Source organism: Pseudophryne corroboree, chromosome 5 (assembly GCF_028390025.1).
Source record: "Pseudophryne corroboree isolate aPseCor3 chromosome 5, aPseCor3.hap2, whole genome shotgun sequence".
NCBI lineage: Eukaryota > Metazoa > Chordata > Amphibia > Anura > Myobatrachidae > Pseudophryne > Pseudophryne corroboree.
The window spans coordinates 107,435,301-107,459,901 of record NC_086448.1 but is presented as its reverse complement, the minus strand read 5'-3'; the positions used below and the strand labels follow the sequence as shown (position 1 = coordinate 107,459,901).

At 46.7% G+C, this 24,601-nt stretch overlaps 1 protein-coding gene and 1 pseudogene across 1 annotated transcript in view; both read right to left on the bottom strand.

The window, feature by feature from the left end:
• Positions 1–24,601, bottom strand: part of MALRD1 (MAM and LDL receptor class A domain containing 1) — a 1,363,691-nt gene that overhangs the window by 1,135,550 nt on the left and 203,540 nt on the right. Inside the window, exon 8 of the mRNA XM_063925153.1 lies at positions 15,503–15,646. Coding sequence (XP_063781223.1) covers positions 15,503–15,646 — 144 coding nt within the window. The remainder of the gene's footprint in view (positions 1–15,502; positions 15,647–24,601) is intronic.
• Positions 15,023–15,140, bottom strand: LOC134930276 (5S ribosomal RNA; annotated as a pseudogene).

Genomic DNA, 24,601 nt, shown 5'->3' with positions numbered 1-24,601 from the left:
TCTTTACATAGTTGAATGTGCTGACAACAAAATAACACAAAAATTATCAATGGAAATCAAATTTATTAACCCATGGTGTGGTCAGAACAAGAGAACCCAGAAAAGTCACGTTGGTGAACAAAAAGAAGACTTGATCTTCAACCTGTCCAGACGATCTCTTACTCCAATTGAATCAAGAGTACTTAATTTGGGACTTAGCTTTGTTCCTACCAATAAGCATAATGATTTTGACTGGAAAGTCAATCTACATAATTTTTCCAGGAAACTGCGTTTGAAGGAACATTTTCAATCAAGCATTCCAATACAGGATGACAACATCTTTTCCTCTTTTTTGAAGTCTGCTTCTAGGTCTAACTATGATCCTATATCAACCAATGCCTCTTTAAAAACCTTTAACCGCTTGCTGGACGAGTCGGTGAATAAGTTCACTTCTACCCCTTGTCAAGTACGTCCTAATCTTTCTAAACTGGAACACCTGGCATTGAAAGATCTTGCTTCATACCAGGACATTGTCATCAGACCCGCCGATAAAGGCGGGGCCATAGTTATTCAAGATCTTGATAAATACAGATTGGAAATTGAACGTCAGCTACAAGATAGGGAGGTTTATATGAAATTGCATATGGATCCGACGGCCGCCTATCAAAAAGAACTGTTTCAAATTTTAGAGAAGGCATACAATGAGAATAAAATCCCACAAAAAGTGTTTAAGGCTCTTTGTGTCCAGCACCCTAAAGTGCCTGTGGTGTACACTTTGCCAAAAATACATAAAAACCCGAGAGAGCCTCCTGGCAGACCTATAATCTCTGCCAGGGACTCATTGTTACAGCCTATCTCTCAACTTTTGGATAGTGTCCTCCAGCCACTTTTGTTGAAAGAAAAAACATTCCTGAAAGACACTACTTCCTTCTTGAATTACCTGGAAGACATTGACAGCATACCGAGTGGCACCTTGCTATGCTGCCTAGATGTATCCAGTTTGTATACCTCTATCCCTCACGAGGGAGGTCTTATTGCGATGAGGCGTTTTCTTGAATGTCATCTTCCTGCATCAAGTTTTGATCATGTACTTTTTTTGACTCTGTTGGAATTAACTCTAAGGCGCAATTATTTTTTGTTTGATGGGGGTTTTTTTCTCCAACTACGAGGGTGTGCTATGGGTTCTCCCGTGGCCCCCTCGTATGCGAATATTTTTATGTTTTTTCAAGAAGCTGATATGTTCTTTAGTGACAGTGATGTGAGTCAATATATTATGTTCTTCACCCGGTACATAGATGATGTATTTCTTCTATGGACCGGGGGGGAGGAACGTTTTGTACAGCTTATGACTACCATTAATGGCCTTGATTCGCCAATTAAATTTACCTATACACATAGTACTAGTAGTGCCAACTTCCTGGACGTACTGGTGACAGTTAACAATGGTAAAATCACCACAGAGGTTTATTCTAAATGTACTGATAGGAACACTTTTTTGAGGGCATCTAGTCACCACCCGGTAGCCTTAAAGAAAGGTCTTCCGTTATCACAGATGATGCGCTTTGCACGCATCACCAGCGATTCTGAACGTTTGCCAGAGGCCTTAGATGGTCTTATATCTAAATTTAGGGATAGGGGATATTGTCCTATAACCTTAGAGGAACAAAAACAGCAGGTACTTGCGATGGATAGATCCAGTTTGTTGAAACCCACTAAACGCCATCAGGATAAGGTTATCCCTTGGGTCAGCAACTATACCACGGCCAGCCCAATTATCCGGAGAGCTACTAATGCACTCTGGCCCATTGTGAGCTCGGATAAGGAGCTCCCCATCTTTAAAAATATGAGACCTTTGGCAGCGTTCAAACGTGGTAACAACCTACGTGATAGACTTGTCCATGCTGATATTACAGGGCTTGGGATTAAAAAACCGGCCAATGTGTACACTAAACCCCCAGGCTGTTACAAATGCCACAATTGCACTACTTGCAAATATATGGTAGCATGTAGAGAATTCAAACATCCACATCTAGACAAGGTCTACGACATTAGGTTTGTCCTCACTTGCACTACTGCTTATGTAGTGTATATTATAGTGTGTCCTTGTGGCCTTTATTACATCGGCCAGACCACCAGGAAGTTCAGGGAGAGGATGAAAGCCCATAGGTCGGCAATCAACATGACCCTAAATGGGAAAGATATTGATCAGCCGGTATCCCGACATTTTAAATTGGCAGGTCACAAATTGGATGACCTTAAGCATTATATTATAGATCATGTACCATTTTCCCTCCGGGGTGGGGATCGGGCAAAACAATTATTATTAAAAGAATCACGTTGGATCGTCCGTTTAGGCACTACGAGCCCTATGGGGTTAAATGAAAAAATCAATTGGAATAGCTTGTCTTAATAGGTCTTAGTCACTGTTATTATTCAGCGCTTATTTTTTGTTACATGAAGGTTTTTCATTATGTAAGTCCTGACCATGAATATATCCTCTGCAATATCTGTATGTTATTTTATGTGGGTGTTTTTTATATATCAATTTATGTTCCTCTCCTTTTCAGCTCTTGTGCTGCAACCTCACTGGGATCCTCCGCTGCGCTAATGGAGCGCATGAAGCTGGCTGTGGAACGCATGCACAGCGGTTACCACAGTAACGGAGGGTGCGCACCAGGAAGTTCAGCAGGTAGTGGTTCCGGTGGGCGTGCGGTCTGAGCGCTGGACGGAGCGGGAACTGAGGGACAGGTAAGGGTATTTATGTATGTGTTGTCTATGTGTTTATTGCTGTAGATGTTATCCTGAGGACGGGGCAATTGCTCCGAAAACGTTAGATGCTATAACATCTTAAATACAGATGTCTTTCTTTATCGCTTTGAAACAGTCTCTGAGTGCCATCTTTTCTGTTGGATATTTACTTCTCTGAGGGGCACCTGAGCAGTTGGGACATTGTAAAGTGAGTGCCGGCATACTGTGGATGGGTATATATATATATATACACACACACACACACACACACACTGCTCAAAAAAATAAAGGGAACACTAAAATAACACATCCTAGATCTGCATGAATGAAATATTCTTGTTAAATACTTATTATTATTATTATTATTATTTATTAGCAGTTTCTTATATAGCGCAGCATATTCCGTTGCGCTTTACAATTAGAACAACAATTATAGAACAAAACTGGGCAAAGACAGACAGACAGACAGAGGTAGGAAGGCCCTGCTCGCAAGCTTATATATATTTGTTCTTTACATAGTTGAATGTGCTGACAACAAAATAACACAAAAATTATCAATGGAAATCAAATTTATTAACCCATGGAGGTCTGGATTTGGAGTCACACTCAAAATTAAAGTGGAAAAACACCCTACAGGCTAATCCAACTTTGATGTAATGTCCTTAAAACAAGTCAAAATGAGGCTCAGTAGTGTGTGTGGCCAGATTAAGCTTTGGGGGGGCACTTAAGACAGCAGGTCCCTGGTGGAAGAAGGGGGGTGTATATTAGATTATGCATACCTCCCAACATGTCCCATTCCAGGGGGGACAAAATGCCCTCTACCTGGACTTCCGACTTATTATATGATTGGTGTCACCTGTGTTGAACTATTTAATTGATACAAAAGGTACTTCAACACAGGTGATTGCAATCATAAATTAAGAAGGAAGTCTAGGTAGAGAGCATTTTGTCCCTCCTGGAATGGGTCATGTTGGGAAATATGGATTGTGTATATTAAATTTAAACCAATGGTGTACAGTATAGTAGTTTTAAACTAATAGTTTAATAATGGATAGGTACTGTTTATAGCTCCACCTAATTGAAAGACAACTATTATATAAAATTGTATTGTAGTGTAACAAAGACAACTTAACCTTAAAATATACATAGAAAAATTAAATAATTTAATTGTCACATGCAAGAATAGCAGCAGCCTCTGTACTATTTACACACTGGGACAGGACTCAGGAGGAATCTGTGTGTATGTGTCTCTATCTCTAGACCCAAATGGTTTAGTTGCATAACAGTTTACACAAGACTCAGACACCCAAACAGGAAAGAGGAGAAGCTGGGATCCCTCTGTCACTTACAGCTTTCTCCATCCTCCTGTCTCTCTGCTGGTCAGAAAGCTCTATTGGTAGCTCATGAAACATGATACTCCTGTGTCTCTGCCTTCTCTGCATACTGTCCTGCTCACATTCTGGCTGCTGGTTATGCTGCTGCTTAAGAGTGAAAGCTAGTGATGTCAGTGTGCTCTGGCCGGTGGCCCCCTGACAAAGGGGGGCCCGGGGGTACAGAATGCCCTGCATCCGCCCCTTAATCTGGCTATGTGTATCAGAAAACCCTGAACAACAAAATGCAACAAATCCAATTCATTTTTTTAATTTTTTAAGGGAAAATCGGCGACAGAAAAAAAAAGACAAGACAACAGCAAAAAGAGTATACAAAGGAGTGACGGGGAGGAGTAAATGAGGGAAGGAAGGAGGAAAGGTGTGGGGGGGGGTTGATGGACAATACTCCCATATACCGTGCCGAGAAGGATAAGGTACATGAAAAGAGCTGGTGAAGGAGCCAGATTTGCGCCAATATAAGGTGTGAAATAGAAATTAGCAAAGACTTTTACAGGGTACCCGGCAGTTGTCTACCAAAATGTAGGTACCAGGGGCTCCAGGTTTCCAAAAATTTAATCACTGAATCGTGGCGCAAGGCAGTAATATACTCCATCGATCCTACGAACCAAATTTTATTGATTACAGTTTGTAAGGACGGAGCTGCAGTTTGTTTCCATTGGGTCGCTATTAATAGCCTGGCGGCGTTAAGGATGTGAGAGCAAAGTTTACTCAAGGGTCCAGAGATCCCTTCCAATGGTTTACAAAGCAGCGCCTGTAATTGTCCAATAGGAGAAGGCAGAGGCGTCACCGGGTGTAGTGACACCCGATGCACACCCTTGATATGCCAGCGCAAAAGGGGACGTGGTCACAAACAAAGGGGGCGTGACCTCGTGGGTCGTCACTCCAGGGGCGTGCCCAGCATCTACGGAGATGCATTGCCCCCAGAGACTGTCTGCAGCGCTGTCGGCTCCTCTTCTACGTCAGGAACCGGGTGCTGTAGCAGAATTTCACACTGCAGCACCTGGCTCCTGTTATTGCGGAGGAGCCCACAGACTGGTGTCACCCCTTCTAGGCGTCACACCCGGGTGCGGGCCGCACACCCCGCACCCGGCTTGTGACGTCACTGGGAGAAGGGGTCTGGAGGATTGTGCCAATGAGAGTGAAAATGCTATCCCAATAAGAACTGATCACAGGACACTTCCACCATAGATGCATTAATGAGCCGCTGGAACCACACTGTCTCCAGCATAAATCTGGGCTCGATGGGAAAATATGATGTAATTTTTCAGGTACTATATACTACTGTGAGTAGACTTTGAAGGCATTTTCCTTAAAATTCGTATTTATAGACGTTTTTGCGATCGAGCATCTTATCACTGACCACTCCTCCTCCTTCAAAGTAACACCCAAATCCTGTTCCCATGCTTATTCAAATTGTTCTTTGGGGGTGCAGGAACCGGCCACTAGAGAATATAGGATAGAAATAACACCTCTACGCCCGGGGGCGTAAATACAGATTCGCTCAAATGGGGTCGGTTGTCTAAGTCTAGAGGACTTACTTAATAGAGTGTACAAAGCTGGTAATCTGTAAATAGTCAAAGTGTCTAGGCTCCTGTATAGCGTATTTCTCACATAAAGCCCAAAAATTTTGCGGAGCAAACTCTCCGGACACGTGTAAAAAGTAACCTAGTTATTCCTGCTGCAACCCAAGGGTGCATGTAGGAAGACACACATCCCATAGGGAAATGAAGATGATGCCAAAGAGGGGTCAGAGGGGAAGGATATCCCAGACTTATCCCAGACCTTAAGAACAGAGTGGACACAGGGAAAATCATGTACCGAGGCTGGTCTCAGATGCTGGGGAAGCCATGGAAGGAAACTAATAGAATAGTAGTTAATCAGGTCGGTTTTTCCAAGGACACCCACTTCTTACAACCCCCAGGCGTGTGCCAAGCTATAATATGGCTCAATTGTGTAGCCTGAAAATACCGTTCAAAAATGAGTAGACCTAAGCCTCCAGTAGCCGTTGACTTAGAAAGACAAGTTCTCCGGAGTCTGGGCTTTTTGCTTGACCATACAAATTTACCACACAATGGGGGTCATTCCGAGTTGTTCGCTCGTTGCCGATTTTCGCTATACTGCGATTAGTTGCTTACTGCGCATGCGCAAGGTTCGCAGATCGCATGCGCTTAGTTATTTTCCACAAAAGTTAGGTATTTTACTCACAGCATAACGAAGCTTTTTCATCGCTGTGCTGATCGTAGTGTGATTGACAGGAAGTGGGTGTTTGTGGGCGGAAACTGGCCGTTTTATAGGAGTGTGCAGAAAAACGCAGGCGTTCGAGTTGCAAAACGCAGGAGTGGCTGGAGAAACGGGGGAGTGGTTGGGCAAACGCTGGGTGTGTTTGTGACGTCAAACCAGGAACGAAAAGGACTGAGCTGATCGCAGTGGCAGAGTAAGTCTGGAGCTACTCAGAAACTGCTAAGAAATTTTTATTCGCAATTCTGCTAATCTTTCGTTCGCAATTCTGCTAAGCTAAGATACACTCCCAGTAGGCGGCGGCTTAGCGTGTGCAATGCTGCTAAAAGCAGCTAGCGAGCGAACAACTCGGAATCACCCCCATAGATTGCACAGAACGGAGATAAGAGGTGGGGACCACAATGGGAACAGTTTGGAACAAACAAAGCAGCCTTGGCAGAATATTCATCTTATGAATATGGGAGCTTTATGAGACACACACTGCAGTTTGCAGGAATCTATGATCTGCAAACTTTCTTAGTTCTAGGGCAGTGGTTCCCAAACTCAGTCCTCAAGGCACCCCAAGAGTACAGGTTTTAAGGATATCAATGCTTAGGCACAGGTGACTTAAATAGTCAGTTTGATTATACCATCTGTGCACCAGCAGGGATATCTCTAAAACCTGGTCTGCTGGAGAGTTTTGAGGAACGCATTTAGAAACCACTGTTCTAGGAAATAGGATTGCCACCTACTGTAGCAACCACTGATGGGCTTGGTTAGCAAATCAAGCATCCTGATTCTCCGCTGAAAGGAAGGGGAGTGTTATTTTCCATCACTAACCTGGCGACATTAACAGTGAATCTGCAGCTGCTCAGCAGGCTAGGTTGTACATAGGTCACACGCACACTCGCAGCTGAGAGCGTGCTACTGCTCACTGCATCAGATTTTCAGGAGCTTACTGGTAGCAATCATAATAACTAGAACACCTCAGGGTTAAAATTGTGTATGTTGGAACACAAGCACAATACTATCCATGCATGCGATATCAATTATTGTGTCAGGAATCGGCGTTCAGTGGCATCTCCCCAGCGCGCTGGTGTGCAGGCCTCTGGAGGTCACGGCCCCAGTCTGCGGCTGCATGAATGCTCTGTCCGCGGGCACGGTGCCCATTGTCATTGTGTACCCCTCAAGACCATCTAGTGTGTACCTACCATCTGTGCAGCATGGGCGCCGCCATGACACTTGCAGTCAGCTGACCTGCAAACACCCAATCCTGCACTGTGTCTGCACACATGATTCAAGCATCCAATGCCTGCTGACCAGGGGGTATAAATCCAGAACATCGGCTCAGTCTCATCGTCTTGAACAACGCGTCACATCCAGTGTACAGCGTCTCCTGGCTCCAGTCTTCCGTCTCCAGTGTCTTCTTTGCTCCAGTGTCTCCGTGGAACTACAGGCTCCAGCCATCCAGCTCTGTTACAACTACTTCCACAGTCAGCGTTCACTCCCACCCCGCCGCCTCACCATTCTCCCCTGTGTGTTGTTAATCTGCATTCTGCACTATGCTTTTGCATCCAGCACTTAAAACAACCAACTTGTGAATTACCAGCTCTCTCCTGCTATAGCCTTGGTTGGCTTTGTGGACTTTGTGCATATCTACTGACTATGTAGATATACTGCTACCGGTTTCCAGACCGATTATCGGAGTTACTTGTGACCTGTAATTACTACCATCAGTTGCATTACTTACTATTGCATATTGAATCTGTCACCATCGGCTTCCAGGCCGACCATCGTTGTTTGTTAAACCATACTGGTTTCCAGACCAGCCCATTACCTGTGACTGTTTTCGATGTACGCCATCAGCTTTCAGGCTGATCATTGCAGTTTGCTTATCATGGTGGTTTCCAGACCAGCTCATTACTTGTGACTGTTTTATACCTCTGCCAGTTTCCCTTCAAAGTACCATCTGTATTACTATTTGCTCCAGTTGCCGTATACTTTTGTGTGCTAAATAAAACATCATTGCGCACATGCGCAGGAACTTACTGCAGCCTCCTCGTTTCCTCCACCGCACCACCACTGACACACTAGTGCCCCCTCCGGGAACAGACACAGTTACAGTCCTGACATATTGCATGCAATGGCAGAGTTTGTAAGAAAGCTCTGTCCCTGCGAATTTTGTCACTGAACTGCTCAGGGTATTTTTCATGAAAAATACAGTAAGAGTCTAACCATGCATGCGCTGGCTACTGGAGCCAGAGGGAAGCCCAGATAACACTATCTCAAGATAGCGTTATTATCACAGGGCACCCTCCAGTATTTTTTTACATTTAATTTTTTTTGTAAATTCAGCCAGATAACATGAGAAATGTGATCTGGAATGCGAATTTAAGGGGTTGGAGAGGAATTTTGCTAATTCTTCTCCAATTACCCTTTAGTACATTCTGACAATGCTAAAATATATGTGAAAACATGCTTTTTCACATTATTTTAGTAAAAATACGGTTGATAAATATGCCCACAAAACTCTGTAAGGAATGAATCATCCCCAGAAATGCAACCACAACTGGGAAGTTGGTAATAATATATTTTGAACTAAATGAGAAAAAAGTGCTGAAAAAAATTAAACATCTCAAAGGTTTAAGAATAGTTTTAGGGAAGCCTCACATCTCTCGTTCCACTGGATTCTAAATTATTCAATACCAAAACAAGCCTCTGAACATGTATTATTATTAATGCTGTGTATAATTAAAGCGTAATCACACGCTGGAACCATATTCAGGTCCTAGGATAGTGAGAAGCGAGATCAGTCAGTAATGAGAGGTAGTGAACTCCCTTGGAGATCAGGAGAACAGAGCAGGTGAATACTGTTACATACATTATGGAGATGTTAAGAAAAATGGCTTCAAGTCCCACGGCATGTCATTGTGACATCTTTTTATAATATGCTATCTGTTATAATAACACAGAGTGACTACATAGAAGCAGACTTACAATATAGTCACAAGTTCATGCATCTTGTTCTTGTATAATACATGACTTATTTTAATTATTCATGACAGCTGCACATTAGGTATAGAAATAATATGCTAAAAGCAGCCAAATACACATTATACTCAGGCTACCTATGTGCTTCAGGTATCCAGGCTTATCTAAACCTATTGATCTTTGGACGTTATGTCCTAGATATAAAAGTAAGATAAAACATATTTTTTTGATTATGTTGATTTTGCTTCTACATTAGAAATGTGCTGTAGGATCTTCAGCCAAGATATGATGTTAAATAGCCCTGTGAATTCTGTTGGCTTTCGGTTTTCTGTGCTGTATTATTTATAATCATTTGCTTTTACCTTTTTAAGCTGTTCCTGGCTCACAAAACATTCCCTGTAATCCCCAGGATCATAAATAATGAGAACTCAACTATGGTAACGAGTGAATTTTACTAACCGATCTCCCTCAGTAATGTCCCATTTATTGGACGAGTTACACAGAGATATCCGGGTTATTCTCAGATATTACTACTCTTCTCTATCACAGGAGCGTAGGAAGGATTGGCCGCTTGTGGGCGATGGACCCGAGCGTTCCGGTGATGGCTTAATACGGGGCGCCTGTGACAGGCTTCACGGAGGTTGACCCTGACAGCTGTTTTAATTTCATGCCATATTCATTGATGATGGCATGCTTTATTCTTCGTAACTAGGCCGCAATCACGCACTGTCACATAAGCCCTCAAGAATGTCTCTCTTTTTCTCATGTAATGTAATGAACCTGTGCATTCAGATATGACAAAATTAAAGCTGGACGAACCATCCTACGTTTGTACAAAAGTTGTACTCTTATTTATATGCGTTTCTATAATGGGTGCAGTGTGTGCGGTGTACACGGGGTCCACCCCACACCCATAAATTATACTTTCCCCTCCGGAGTCCCGCGGCGGTGGCCCTGCAGTGTGGACACAAATCACATGGAAAATGGCTGCCGCGCCCATTTCCGAGTGATTAGCGCATGCATATTGGAGACATCCCTGGGAACAAGGTACAGGCGCCATGCAGGGCCGGCTCCAGGCATACTAGCACCCTGAGCGAGAAAATTTGAAAGCGCCCCACCCCTATGCGCGTGCCCCTGGAAAAGTGGGCGTGGCCTCGCAACTTCATATTATCAAACTATAAATAAATTATTTTCACACCCCCTCTACGTACACAATTAGCAGCCTTACACATAACAGCCACAGTAGTGTTCCTTACACATGTCTACAGTATAGTGCCAGATACACATAATGTCTACAGTAGTGCAGTGCCAAATAGACATGACATGCCCCGCAGCAGTGACAGCTACACGTGACATGCCCCGCAGCAGTGACAGCTACATGTGACATGCCCCGCAGCAGTGCCAGCTACACGTGACATGCCCCGCAGCAGTGCCAGCTACACGTGACATGCCCACCAGCAGTGCCAGCTACACATGACATGCCCCGCAGCAGTGCCAGCTACACGTGACATGCCCCGCAGCAGTGCCAGCTACACGTGACATGCCCACCAGCAGTGTGAGCTACACATGACATGCCCACCAGCAGTGCCAGCTACACGTGATATGCCCCCCAGCAGTGCCAGCTACACATGACATGCCCCCCAGCAGTACCAGCTACACATGATAGTGTTCACTCTAGGATTTTTTTAGGGCAGGGTGCTGATCACGGGGAGGGCACATTTTCCATTCGGGAGGGCACATTTTTAAGTTAGAAGTGCAAAATTATGTACATACTGTAATGCTTGGTGCTCCCCTTCTAGGGCCGTTGCTTCGTGGGGAAGGGGCATGGCCACATAATAGTGGCAATTCGCATTACATCACTCAGTAGTGCAGCTAATACGGGATCCGGTCTGAAGATCGACAGTATCTAGGTCGACAATGTTTAGGTCGACCACTATAGGTCGACAGTCACTAGGTCGACATGGATGGAAGGTTGAAAGGGTTTCTAGGTCGACATGTGCTAGGTCGACAGGTCTAAAGGTCGACATGAGTTTTTCACATTTTTTTTCATTTTTTTAATTTTTTCATATTTAACGATCCACGTGGACTACGATTGGAACGGTAAAGTGTGCCGAGCGAAGCGAAGGCACCATGCCCGAAGCATGGCGAGCGAAGCGAGCCATGCGAGGGGACGCGGTGCACTAATTTGGGATCCCGGTCACTCTACGAAGAAAACGACACCCAAAAAAAAAAAAAATCCTCATGTCGACCTAAAGACCTGTCGACCTAGCACATGTCGACCTAGAAACCCTGTCGACCTTCCATCCATGTCGACCTAGTGACTGTCGACCTATAGTGGTTGACCTAAACATTGTCGACCTAGATACTGTCGATTTGATGAACCACGCCCGCTAATACACATTGCACCAGGTAGAACCTCCTATATACACTACGACAGGTAGAGCACATTATACACATTGCGCCAGGTAGAGCACTTATATACTTTGCGCCAGGCAAAGCGTGTTATACACTTTGCGCCAGGTAGAGCACGGAGACACAATGCACCAGGTATTGCACTGAGACACATTGCCTAGCCACAGAAGCCTAGCGGGAACACTACATGATATGCCCCCCAGCAGTGCCAGCTACACATGATATGCCCCCCAGCTGTGCCAGCTACACAAGGTATGCCCCCCAGCCGTGCCAGCAACACATGATATGCCTCCCAGCAGTGCCAGCTACACATGAAATGCCCCCCAGCAGTGCCAGCTACACATGTCCCCACAGTGCCAGATACATATATGCCCACAAAGCCAGATACATAAATGCCCCCACAGTGCCAGATACATATATGCCCCCACAGTGCCAGATACATAAACGCCCCCACAGTGCCACATACATAAATGTTCCCTCAGTGCCAGATATGCCCCCAGAGTACCTGCTGTGCTGGCGATGAGGGAGGGGGAGTGCTGCAGTAGGCGTTCCTATGCCAAAGTGAGCTGTGTGCGCTGTGCAGTGCCGGCATCTGAAAGTGATCTGTGTGTGCTGTGTGTCGCCGGCGTCTGACATCAGACGCCGACGCCGCACAGCGTGCACAGGTCACTTTAGCATAGGACTGCCTACAGCACTCCCCCTAACAGACAGGAGGCGGGCCGGGACGGACAGCTGCTGCAGGCTACAGGACAGGGCCGGCTCCAGACTCCAATATGGCGGCGCCAGCGTGCGGCGCCCATTAAGGGTGGCGCCCTGAGCGGGCGCTCAAGTCGAACATGCTTGGAGCCGGCCCTGGCGCCATGTTCTTTATGCCAGAGTTTACTGCGGACGGAGAGGAGCGGGCACGCAATGGAGGCTGCACGCGAGTCCCCTCCTCTCTTAAAACACCCCTAACTCTTGTGAGTATAATTTGAGAAATTGGATTGTCACAAGGACTGTGGAAACCTACTGTATGAATATTTACAAGACCTAAAGCAGATTCATAAAAAAATATTTTAAAAAGGGAATTAAATCATGTGGCCAAAGAAAGTGAGTAATTTTTCTAATAGAATGACAAGGGCTATTACAGATAATTACCACAGACTCCATCAGAAACCATAAACAGAACACATTATGGATCTCATCATGAAAGCAATCAGCGAGTTATATCACACAGTGTATGCACAGAAGCTAATTTGCATATATTTGCATATGTCCGCCATGATATGAGTTGGCCGTAACTTGGCCGAACCTCTCAATCCATGAAATAGGGCATTTCGGGGTGTGAACGTGACAGTGGCAAAGTGACCGCACTGTACCACCTTGACGTTGTTCGTGAAGGGACATATCTCCTGCACCTACTGTACATGGGGTTGGTGCAAGTGCAGGTGTAACGCCTCACTAAATGGTGTAAGAGAACCTTACCAGACCTAGATCATGCGGTCTTCTTTGTGCAGGTTCTTTTGATCCTTTTGAGATGACAGAGAGAAAAAGGAGGTGTTCCGCACTGGTAAGTAATAGCAGACAGAACCTTAATGCCAGGTGAAATGTCTGTAACCGACTTTGGAAAATCTGCCGAATGGGATTGCTTCGTAGGAAGCCACCATTTTTCCCAGAACCCTTTCATTGATGCTGGGGACTCCGTAAGGACCATGGGGAATAGCGGCTCCGGTTGAAAAAGGGCCCGGTTTTCCTCCGCATGCTGGTACTTGTGGTTCTCCAAGTACCAGCTTGCGGGGGAGTCTTGCTGGGACTTGTAGTACTGCTACTAAAAACAATATTCATTTTTTGACAAAAAGGCTATCAGCCTCCCATCCGCAGCCCTTGGATGGGGGGGACAGCCTCGGGCTTCACCCCTGGCCCTTGGGTGGCTGGAGGGGGGGGACCCCTTGATTGAAGGGGTCCCCACTCCTCCAGGGTACCCCGGCCAGGGGTGACTAGTTGGTTATGTAATGCCAGGGCCGCAGGGACCTAGATAAAAGTGTCCCCCGGCTGTGGCATTATGTATCTGGCTAGTGGAGCCCGGTGCTGGTTTCAGAAATACGGGGGACCCCTACGCTTTTTGTCCCCCGTATTTTTGGAACCAGGACCAGGCGCAGAGCCCGGTGCTGGTTGCTTAAATATGGGGGAACCCCTATCATTTTTTTCCCCATATTTTTTCAACCAGGGCCGGCTCAAAGAGCCCGAGGCTGGTTTTGCTTAGGAGGGGGGACCCCACGCATTTAAAAAAAAAAAAAATAACACTTTCCCATCCCCTTCCCACTGATAAACATGCACGGATCTCATGGATCCGTGCATGCCTATCCAAACACGGGGAAAAAAAGCAGGTCTGGGTTTTTTTAGCACTTTTTCACGAATTGTATCTCAGCACGGCAGTGTTTGGCTATTGTCGGCAGTGTTTGTGATTTGCACTTTTTAGTAAATTACCGATTTCTACCAAATTGCAGGCGTATTTGACCGATGGTGTATTGATTCGTAATTTTTTCCTAGGACTTCCAAAATATTACGAATGCCCTCATCACTGCTGAGATTTTTGCTTAGTAAATTCCCGAGATGACACTTTGAAGAAAAAACGTCATCTCGGTCAAAATCGGGACCTTAGTAAATATACCCGTGTGTGTGAATATACCATCGGTGGTGCTCCCTGAGTCAGTAAGTTTGCATTAGAAAGAAAAAGAAAAAAGAAAGTCTCTATGCTGGGGCACTCTTATCTGAAAAATTGATAGACAATAAAATTTAACCTTTATTATGAATCATATAAAATAAGGTGTGACTGACAAGAAAAATCTAAAATGAAAAATATATAAGGCTGATGGACAGTAAATACTGCCAAGGTGAAAAATTATTTTGTATAATGGCAGGAGTAGCTTAACATGTGTCCACTGACAACAAATAGATAGCTAAAAATCTCCAATAATGATATCCCGTATATCAGTATTGGCACCAGTGGATTAAATAGTTTGTTGCCTAATGTAGTATTGGTTCACCTACTGTATAAATATTTGACAGTGGTGTCACCATAGGCATTTTGATGCAGCAGGATAGACAGAGATGTATAGCCTGCTAGGTAAATAATAATTATTGACAGATTATTGATTGAGCCATGAAGAGTGGACTAAAGCCACCATAAATTTAAAGAGAGACTAAAATGTTCTCCTATAATCCCTATAGAGATTAATCTATTAGCACTGTTGAAGGAAGAAAAGAAACAAGAGTAAGGGAATGTTCCTTCTGCTTTCCAGCACAGTTTACTGCACCTGGTGTTCCTTGGCAGTCTCCCACCAGGTACTGACCAGGCCTACCAGAGCTTTGCTTCCAAGATCAGACGAGATTAGGCGTCTCCTGTGGAGTATGGCCGTAAACAGCTGGATGAGAGAGTACTAATTCACGATAAATAGAATAGTGCTTCTGCTGTCCAGAATGAGGCTTCACTGAAAATGGTCACTTCCCAAATAGTGACCAAAACTGGATGATAGAGCACCTTGGCACAGATGTGCAAGAAAAGAAATTGATAGCAATAAATGCCAATATGGCATAAATTGGGTATATGGAATAAAGAAAAGGAAAAGGGGGAGAATAATTAATTATGAATCAATGCACTACGGCCAACCGCAGCTAATTAGAATCAATCTAAGTGACGATTAGTAATCAGAAGATATTCAGCTGAAGACAGGCATATTTCCAACACTCCACCGATGTTATGTTAATACGTTTTGGACTCTTACCATATTCTCTATTAGTTGTGTGGTCTCTAGTTATCAGCATGTCACGGTGTGTCTTCCCATTGATTAGTTTCCAGACTGTGCCATTTGTGTTTATTGGTTTCCAATCACAAAAGCCAGATTCAAAGTCACATCTTCTAAAATTTTCTTTATGAAAAAAATAAATAAAAAAAGTTAATTATTTAATTAAGGTGCTTATTTTAAAGTACTTTCAAGAAGCATCAGCAAAACACTTGGGCTAATCTGGAGTATAGATATGTCTCAGTTTGCAATTTAGGGCCTAATTCAGACCTGATCGCAACAGCAAGTTTGATAGCTGCCATATGCACTGCAGGTGGGGCAGATGTAACTTGTGCAGAAAGAGTTCGATTTGGGTGGGGTGTGTTCAAACTGAAAACTAAATTGCAGTGTAAAAATAAGGCAGCCAGTATTTACCCTGCACAGAAACAAAATAACCCACCCAAATCTAACTCTCTCTGCACATGTTATATCTGCCACACCTGCAGTGCACATGGGGGGGGGGGGGGGGGGGGCTAATTCAGAGTTGATCGCAGCAACAAATTTGTTAGCACTTGGGCAAAACCATGGGGGTAATTCAGACCTGATCGCTCGCTAGACAAATTTGCTGCTACGATCAGGTCTAAAATAGGCCCATGGATTTGCCCATTAGCTAACAAATTTGCTGCTGTGATCAGGTCTGAGGCCCTCATTCCGAGTTGTTCGCTCGCTAGCCGCTTTTCGCAGCAGTGCACACGCTAAGCCGCCGCCCTCTGGGAGTGAATCTTAGCTTAGCAGAATTGCGAACGAAAGATTCGCAAAATTGCGAATAGAAAATTAGATTTTAAACCTACCGGTAAATCTAATTCTCCTAGTCCGTAGAGGATGCTGGGGACTCCGTAAGGACCATGGGGTATAGACGGGCTCAGCAGGAGATAGGGCACCTAAAAAGAACTTTGACTATGGGTGTGCACTGGCTCCTCCCTCTATGCCCCTCCTCCAGACCTCAGTTAGAGAACTGTGCCCAGAGGAGATGGACAATACAAGGCAGGATTTAGCAATCCAAGGGCAAGATTCATACCAGCCCACACCAATCATACCATGTAACCTGGATCATACATAACCAGTTAACAGTATGAACAAAAACAACAGTAACGGTCCAAGACCGATGTCAACTGTAACATAACCCTTATGTAAGCAACAACTATATACAAGTCTTGCAGAGTTTCCGCACTGGGACGGGCGTCCAGCATCCTCTACGGACTAGGAGAAATAGATTTACCGGTAGGTTTAAAATCTTATTTTCTCTTACGTCCTAGAGGATGCTGGGGACTCCGTAAGGACCATGGGGTTTATAACAAAGCACCCAATCGGGCGGGAGAGTGCGTATGACTCTGCAGCACCGACTGAGCAAACGCTAGGTCCTCATCAGCCAGGGTATCAAACTTGTAGAATTTAGCAAAAGTGATTGACCCCGACCAAGTCGCCACTCGGCAAAGCTGTAAAGCCGAGACGCCTCGGGCAGCCGCCCAAGAAGAGCCCACCTTCCTAGTGGAATGGGCCTTAACCGAATTTGGTACCGGCAATCCAGCCGTAGAGTGAGCCTGCTGAATCGTATTACAGATCCAGCGAGCAATAGTCTGCTTTGAAGCAGGAACGCCAATCTTATTGGCCGCATACAGGACAAACAGAGCCTCTGTTTTCCTAATTCTAGCCGTCCTGGCTACATAAATCTTTAAGGCCCTGACTACGTCCAGGGATCTGGAAACCTCCAGGTCACCAGGTAGCCACAGGCACCACAATAGGTTGATTTCATATGGAACGACGAAAATAAGATTTTACTTACCGGTAAATCTATTTCTCGTAGTCCGTAGTGGATGCTGGGGACTCCGTAAGGACCATGGGGAATAGACGGGCTCCGCAGGAGACAGGGCACTTTAAGAAAGAATTAGGATACTGGTGTGCTCTGGCTCCTCCCTCTATGTCCCTCCTCCAGACCTCAGTTAAAGAAACTGTGCCCGGAAGAGCTGACAGTACAAGGAAAGGATTTTGGAATCCAGGGCAAGACTCATACCAGTCACACCAATCACACCGTATAACTTGTGATAAACTTACCCAGTTAACAGTATGAACAACAACGGAGCATCAGATCAACCCTGATGCAACCAACATAACCCTTATTTAAGCACTATATACAAGCATTGCAGAAAAAAGTCCGCACTTGGGACGGGCGCCCAGCATCCACTACGGACTACGAGAAATAGATTTACCGGTAAGTAAAATCTTATTTTCTCTAACGTCCTAGTGGATGCTGGGGACTCCGTAAGGACCATGGGGATTATACCAAAGCTCCCAAACGGGCGGGAGAGTGCGGATGACTCTGCAGCACCGAATGAGCAAACACAAGGTCCTCCTCAGCCAGGGTATCAAACTTGTAGAACTTTGCAAAAGTGTTTGAACCCGACCAAGTAGCTGCTCGGCAAAGCTGTAATGCCGAGACCCCTCGGGCAGCCGCCCAAGAAGAGCCCACCTTCCTTGTGGAATGGGCTTTTACTGATTATGGCAGCGGCAATCCCGCCGCAGAATGAGCCTGCTGAATCGTGTTACAGATCCAGCGAGCAATAGTTTGCTTTGAAGCAGGAGCACCCAGCTTGTTGGGTGCATACAGGATAAACAGTGACTCAGTTTTCCTGACTCTAGCCGTTCTGGCTACATAAACCTTCAAAGCCCTGACCACATCTAGTAACTCGGAATCCTCCAAGTCACGAGTAGCCACAGGCACCACAATAGGTTGGTTTATATGAAAAGATGACACCACTTTTGGCAGAAATTGCGGACGGGTCCGCAATTCCGCCCTGTCCATATGGAAAACCAGATAGGGGCTTTTATGTGACAAAGCCGCTAATTCTGACACACGCCTAGCTGAAGCCAAGGCTAATAGCATGACCACCTTCCACGTGAGAAATTTTAACTCCACGGTTTTAAGTGGCTCAAACCAGTGTGACTTCAGGAAACTCAACACCACGTTAAGATCCCAAGGTGCCACTGGAGGCACAAAAGGGGGCTGAATATGCAGCACTCCCTTCACAAACGTCTGAACTTCAGGAAGAGAAGCCAGTTCTTTTTGAAAGAAAATGGATAGGGCCGAAATCTGGACCTTAATGGAACCCAATTTTAGGCCCAAAGTCTCTCCCGACTGTAGGAAGTGAAGGAAACGGCCCAGCTGGAATTCCTCCGGTGGGGCATTCCTGGCCTCACACCAAGCAACATATTTTCGCCATATACAGTGATAATGTTTAGCCGTCACGTCCTTCCTAGCCTTTATCAACGTAGGAATAACCTCCTCCGGAATGCCTTTTTCTGCTAGGATCCGGCGTTCAACCGCCATGCCGTCAAACGCAGCCGCGGTAAGTCTTGGAACAGATAGGGCCCCTGTTGCAACAAGTACTGTCTTAGAGGCAGAGGCCATGGGTCCTCTGTGAGCATTTCTTGCAGCTCTGGATACCAAGTCCTTCTTGGCCAATCCGGAACAATGAGTATTGTTCTCACTCCTCTTCTTCTTATGATTCTCAGCACCTTGGGTATGAGAGGAAGAGGAGGAAATACATAGACCGACTGGAACACCCACGGTGTCACTTTAGCGTCTACAGCTATCGCCTGAGGGTCTCTTGACCTGGCGCAATACCTCTGTAGCTTTTTGTTGAGGCGGGATGCCATCATGTCTACTTGTGGCAGTTCCCACCGACTTGCAATCTGCGTGAAGACTTCTTGATGAAGTCCCCACTCTCCCGGGTGGAGGTCGTGCCTGCTGAGGAAGTCTGCTTCCCAGTTGTCCACTCCCGGAATGAACACTGCTGACAGTGCAGTTACGTGATTCTCCGCCCAGCGAAGAATTCTGGTGGCTTCCGCCATCGCCACCCTGCTCCTTGTGCCGCCTTGGCGGTTTACATGAGCCACTGCGGTGATGTTGTCTGACTGAATCAGCACCGGTCGGTCGTGAAGCAGGGTCTCCGCTTGTCGTAGGGCGTTGTATATTGCCCTCAGTTCCAGGATGTTTATGTGAAGACAAGTCTCCTGACTTGACCACAGACCTTGGAAATTTCTTCCCTGTGTGACTGCTCCCCACCCTCGGAGGCTTGCGTCCGTGGTCACCAGGACCCAGTCCTGAATGCCGAATCTGCGGCCCTCGAGAAGGTGAGCACTCTGCAGCCACCACAGGAGAGACACTCTGGCCCTGGGGTACAGGGTGATCAGCCGATGCATCTGTAGATGTGATCCGGACCACTTGTCCAACAGATCCCACTGAAAGGTCCTCGCATGGAACCTGCCAAGGGAATGGCCTCGTATGATGCCACCATCTTTCCCAGGACTCGCGTGCAGTGATGTACCGACACCTGTTTTGGTTTTAATAGGTCTCTGACCAGTGTCATGAGCTCCTGAGCCTTCTCCATCGGGAGATAATCCCTCTTCTGGTCTGTGTCCAGAATCATGCCCAGGAATGGCAGACGAGTCGTAGGAATCAACTGCGACTTTGGAATATTTAGAATCCAGCCGTGCTGCTGTAACACTTCCCGAGAGCGTGCTACGCTGATCAGCAACTGCTCTCTGGACCTCGCCTTTATGAGGAGATCATCCAAGTATGGGATAATTGTGACCCCTTGCTTCCGCAGGAGCACCATCATCTCCGCCATTACCTTGGTAAATATTCTCGGTGCTGTGGAGAGACCAAACGGCAACGTCTGGAATTGGTAATGACAATCCTGTACCACAAATCTGAGGTACGCCTGATGAGGTGGATAAATGGGGACATGAAGGTAAGCATCCTTTATGTCCAGAGACACCATAAAATCCCCCCCTACCAGGCTTGCGATGACCGCTCTGAGCGATTCCATCTTGAACTTGAACCTTTTCAGGTATATGTTCAGGGATTTTAAATTCAATATGGGTCTGACCGAACCGTCCGGTTTCGGTACCACAAACATGGTTGAATAGTAACCCCTTCCCTGTTGAAGGAGGGGAACCTTTACCACCACCTGCTGGAGATACAATTTGTGAATTGCAGCTAACACTATTTCCCTCTCTAAGGGGGAAGCTGGCAGGGCCGATTTGAGGTAACGGTGAGGGGGCATCTCTTCGAATTCCAGCTTGTATCCCTGAGACACAATCTCTATAGCCCAGGGATCCACCTGGGAGTGAACCCACTTGTGGCTGAAAATTCGGAGACGCGCCCCCACCGGGCCTAGCTCCGCCTGTGGAGCCCCAGCGTCATGCGGTGGATTTAGTGGAAGCCGGGGAGGACTTCTGTTCCTGGGAACTAGCTGTATTGTGCAGCTTCTTTCCTCTACCCCTGCCTCTGGCAGGAAAGGACGCACCTCGTACTTTCTTGCCTCTTTGTGATCGAAAGGACTGCATTTGGTAATACGGTGCTTTCTTAGGTTGTGAGGGAATATATGGCAAAAAATTTGACTTTCCAGCCGTAGCTGTGGAGACCAGGTCTGAGAGACCGTCCCCAAACAATTCCTCACCCTTGTAAGGTAAAACCTCCATGTGCCTTTTTGAGTCGGCATCGCCTGTCCATTGCCGAGTCCACAGGACCCTTCTGGCAGAAATCGACATTGCATTTATTCTAGAGCCCAGTAGGCTAATGTCTCTTTGGGCATCTCTCATATATAGGACAGCGTCTTTTATATGCCCCAGGGTCAGTACTATAGTATCCTTGTCCAAGGTATCAAGTTCCTCAGATAAGGTATCTGTCCATGCTGCTACCGCACTACACATCCAGGCCGACGCAATCGCCGGCCTTAGTAGGGTACCTGAATGTGTATAAATGGACTTCAGGATACCCTCCTGCTTTCTATCCGCAGCATCTTTTAGAGTGGCCGTATCCTGTGACGGCAGGGCTACCCTCTTGGATAAGCGTGTTAAAGCTTTGTCTACCCTAGGGGAGGATTCCCAGCGTAACCTGTCCGTTGGCAGGAAAGGATACGCCATAAGCATCCGTTTGGAAATTTGCAGTTTTCTATCTGGAAATTCCCAAGCCTTTTCACATAACTCATTTAACTCATGTGAAGGGGGAAAGGTCACCTCTTGCCTTTTTTCCCCATACATATAAACCCTCTTGTCAGGGACTGGGGTTTCCTCTGTGATGTGCAACACATCCTTCATTGCTATAATCATGTAATGGATGGCTTTAGCCATTTTAGGCTGTAACTTTGCATCATCGCCATCGACACTGGAGTCAGAATCCGTGTCGACATCTGTGTCAACAATTTGGGATAGTGGGCGCTTCTGAGACCCTGACGGCCTCTGCGACATAGGATCAGGCATGGGCTGAGACCCCGGCTGTCCCAAGGCTTCTGCTTTATCCAACCTTTTATGCAAGGAAGTAACATTATCATTTAAAACCTTCCACATATCCATCCAATCGGGTGTCGGCGCCGTCGGCGGTGACCCCACATTCATTTGCTCCCGCTCTGCTTCCACATAGCCTTCCTCGTCAAACATGCCGACACAAGCGTACCGACACACCACACACACAGGGGATGCTCTTTTTGAAGACAGTTCCCCCACAAGGCCCTTTGGAGAGACAGAGAGAGAGTATGCCCGCACACACCCCAGCGCTATATGTCCCAGGAGTCACACAGTAACTTAGTGTTAACCCAGTAGCTGCTGTATATATTGTTTTTGCGCCAAATGTGCCCCCCCCTCTCTTTTTACCCTCTTCTACCGTGATTTTGCAGGGGAGAGCCTGGGGAGCTTCCTCTCAGCGGAGCTGTGGAGAGAAAATGTCGCTGGTGAGTGCTGAGGAAGAAGCCCCGCCCCCTCAGCAGCGGGCTTCTGTCCCGCGTTTATGTGTAAAAATATGGCGGGGGCCCATGCATATATACAGTGCCCAACTGTATATATGCTGCCTTTTTGCCAAGAGGTTCTTAATTGCTGCCCAGGGCGCGCCCCCCCCCCCCCCCCCCCCGCGCCCTGCACCCTACAGTGACCGGAGTGTGTGGGTTAGTGTGGGAGCAATGGCGCACAGCTGCAGTGCTGTGCGCTACCTCATATGAAGACTGGAGTCTTCTGCCGCCGATTTTGACGTCTTCTTGCTTCAGACACCGCTTCTGACTTCTGGCTCTGCGAGGGGGACGGCGGCGCGGCTCCGGGATCGGACGACCAAGGGTGCGATCCTGTGTACGATCCCTCTGGAGCTAATGGTGTCCAGTAGCCTAAGAAGCAGGACCTATCTTCTGTGAGTAGGGCTGCTTCTCTCCCCTCAGTCCCACGTAGCAGAGAGTCTGTTGCCAGCAGATCTCTCTGAAAATAAAAAAACCTAACAAAATACTTTCTTTCTAGCAAGCTCAGGAGAGCTCACTAAGTAGCACCCAGCTCGTCCGGGCACAGATTCAAACTGAGGTCTGGAGGAGGGACATAGAGGGATGAGCCAGAGCACACCAGTATCCAAATTCTTTCTTAAAGTGCCCTGTCTCCTGCGGAGCCCGTCTATTCCCCATGGTCCTTACGGAGTCTCCAGCATCCACTAGGACGTTAGAGAAACCACTTTAGGCAAAAATTGCGGACGTGTCCTCAATTCAGCTCGATCCACATGAAAAATCAAGTAGGGGCTCTTGTGTGAGAGAGCCGTCAATTCTGACACTCGTCTTGCTGATGCTAAGGCCAACAACATGACCACCTTCCAGGTAAGAAATTTCAACTCAACCTTGTTAAGCGGTTCAAACCAGTGTGATTTTAGGAACTGCAACACCATGTTCAGGTCCCATGGTGCCACTGGAGGCACAAAAGGGGGCTGGATGTGCAGCACTCCCTTTACAAACGTCTGGAGTTCTGGAAGAGAAGCCAATTCCTTCTGAAAGAAAATCGAGAGGGCCGAAATCTGTACCTTAACCGAGCCTAATTTCAGGCCCATATCCACTCCTGTCTGTAGGAAGTGGAGAAGACGACCCAGATGAAAATCTTCCGTAGGTGAATTCTTGGTCTCACACCAAGACACATACTTTCGCCAGATACGGTGATAATGTTTTATCGTCACCTCCTTCCTAGCCTTTATTAAAGTAGGGATGACCTCTTCCGGAATCCCCTTTTTCGCTAGGATTCGGCGTTCAACCGCCATGCCGTCAAACGTAACCGCGGTAAGTCTTGAAATACACAGGGCCCCTGCTGCAACAGGTCTTCCCTCAGAGGAAGAGGCCAGGGGTCTCCTGTGAGCATCTCTTGTAGATCCGAGTACCAGGCCCTTCGAGGCCAGTCTGGAACAACGAGTATCGTCTGTACTCTTCTTTGTCTTATGATCCTCAACACTTTCGTGATGAGAGGAAGAGGAGGAAACACGTAGACCAATTCGAACACCCACGGTGTTACCAGTGCGTCTACTGCTACTGCCTGAGGGTCCCGAGACCTTGCGCAATACCTCCGAAGTTTTTTGTTGAGGCGTGACGCCATCATGTCTATTTGAGGAGTTCCCCAAAGACGTGTTACGTCTGCAAAGACTTCTTGATGAAGTCCCCACTCTCCTGGATGGAGATCGTGTCTGCTGAGGAAGTCTGCTTCCCAGTTGTCCACTCCCGGAATGAAGACAGCCGACAGAGCGCTTACATGATTTTTCCGCCCAGCGAAGTATCCTTGTGGCTTCCGCCATCGAGACTCTGCTTCTTGTCCCGCCTTGGCGGTTCACATGAGCTACTGCTGTGACATTGTCTGATTGAATCAGAACCGGTAGGTTTCGAAGAAAACTCTCCGCTTGTCGAAGGCCGTTGTAAATAGCCCTGAGTTCCAACACATTGATGTGTAGACAGGACTCCTGGTCTGACCAAAGACCCTGAAAAGTCTTTCCCTGTATGACCGCTCCCCATCCTCGGAGGCTCGCGTCCGTGGTAACCAGGATCCAGTCCTGAATCCCGAACCGGCGACCCTCCAGCAGGTGAGCACTTTGCAACCACCACAGGAGGGACACTCTGGTCTCTGGGGACAGAGTTATTTTCCGATGTAAGTGCAGATGGGACCCGGACCACTTGTCCAGAAGGTCCCATTGAAAAGTCCTTGCATGGAACCTTCCGAAGGGAATGGCCTCGTAGGCCGCCACCATTTTCCCCAGAACTC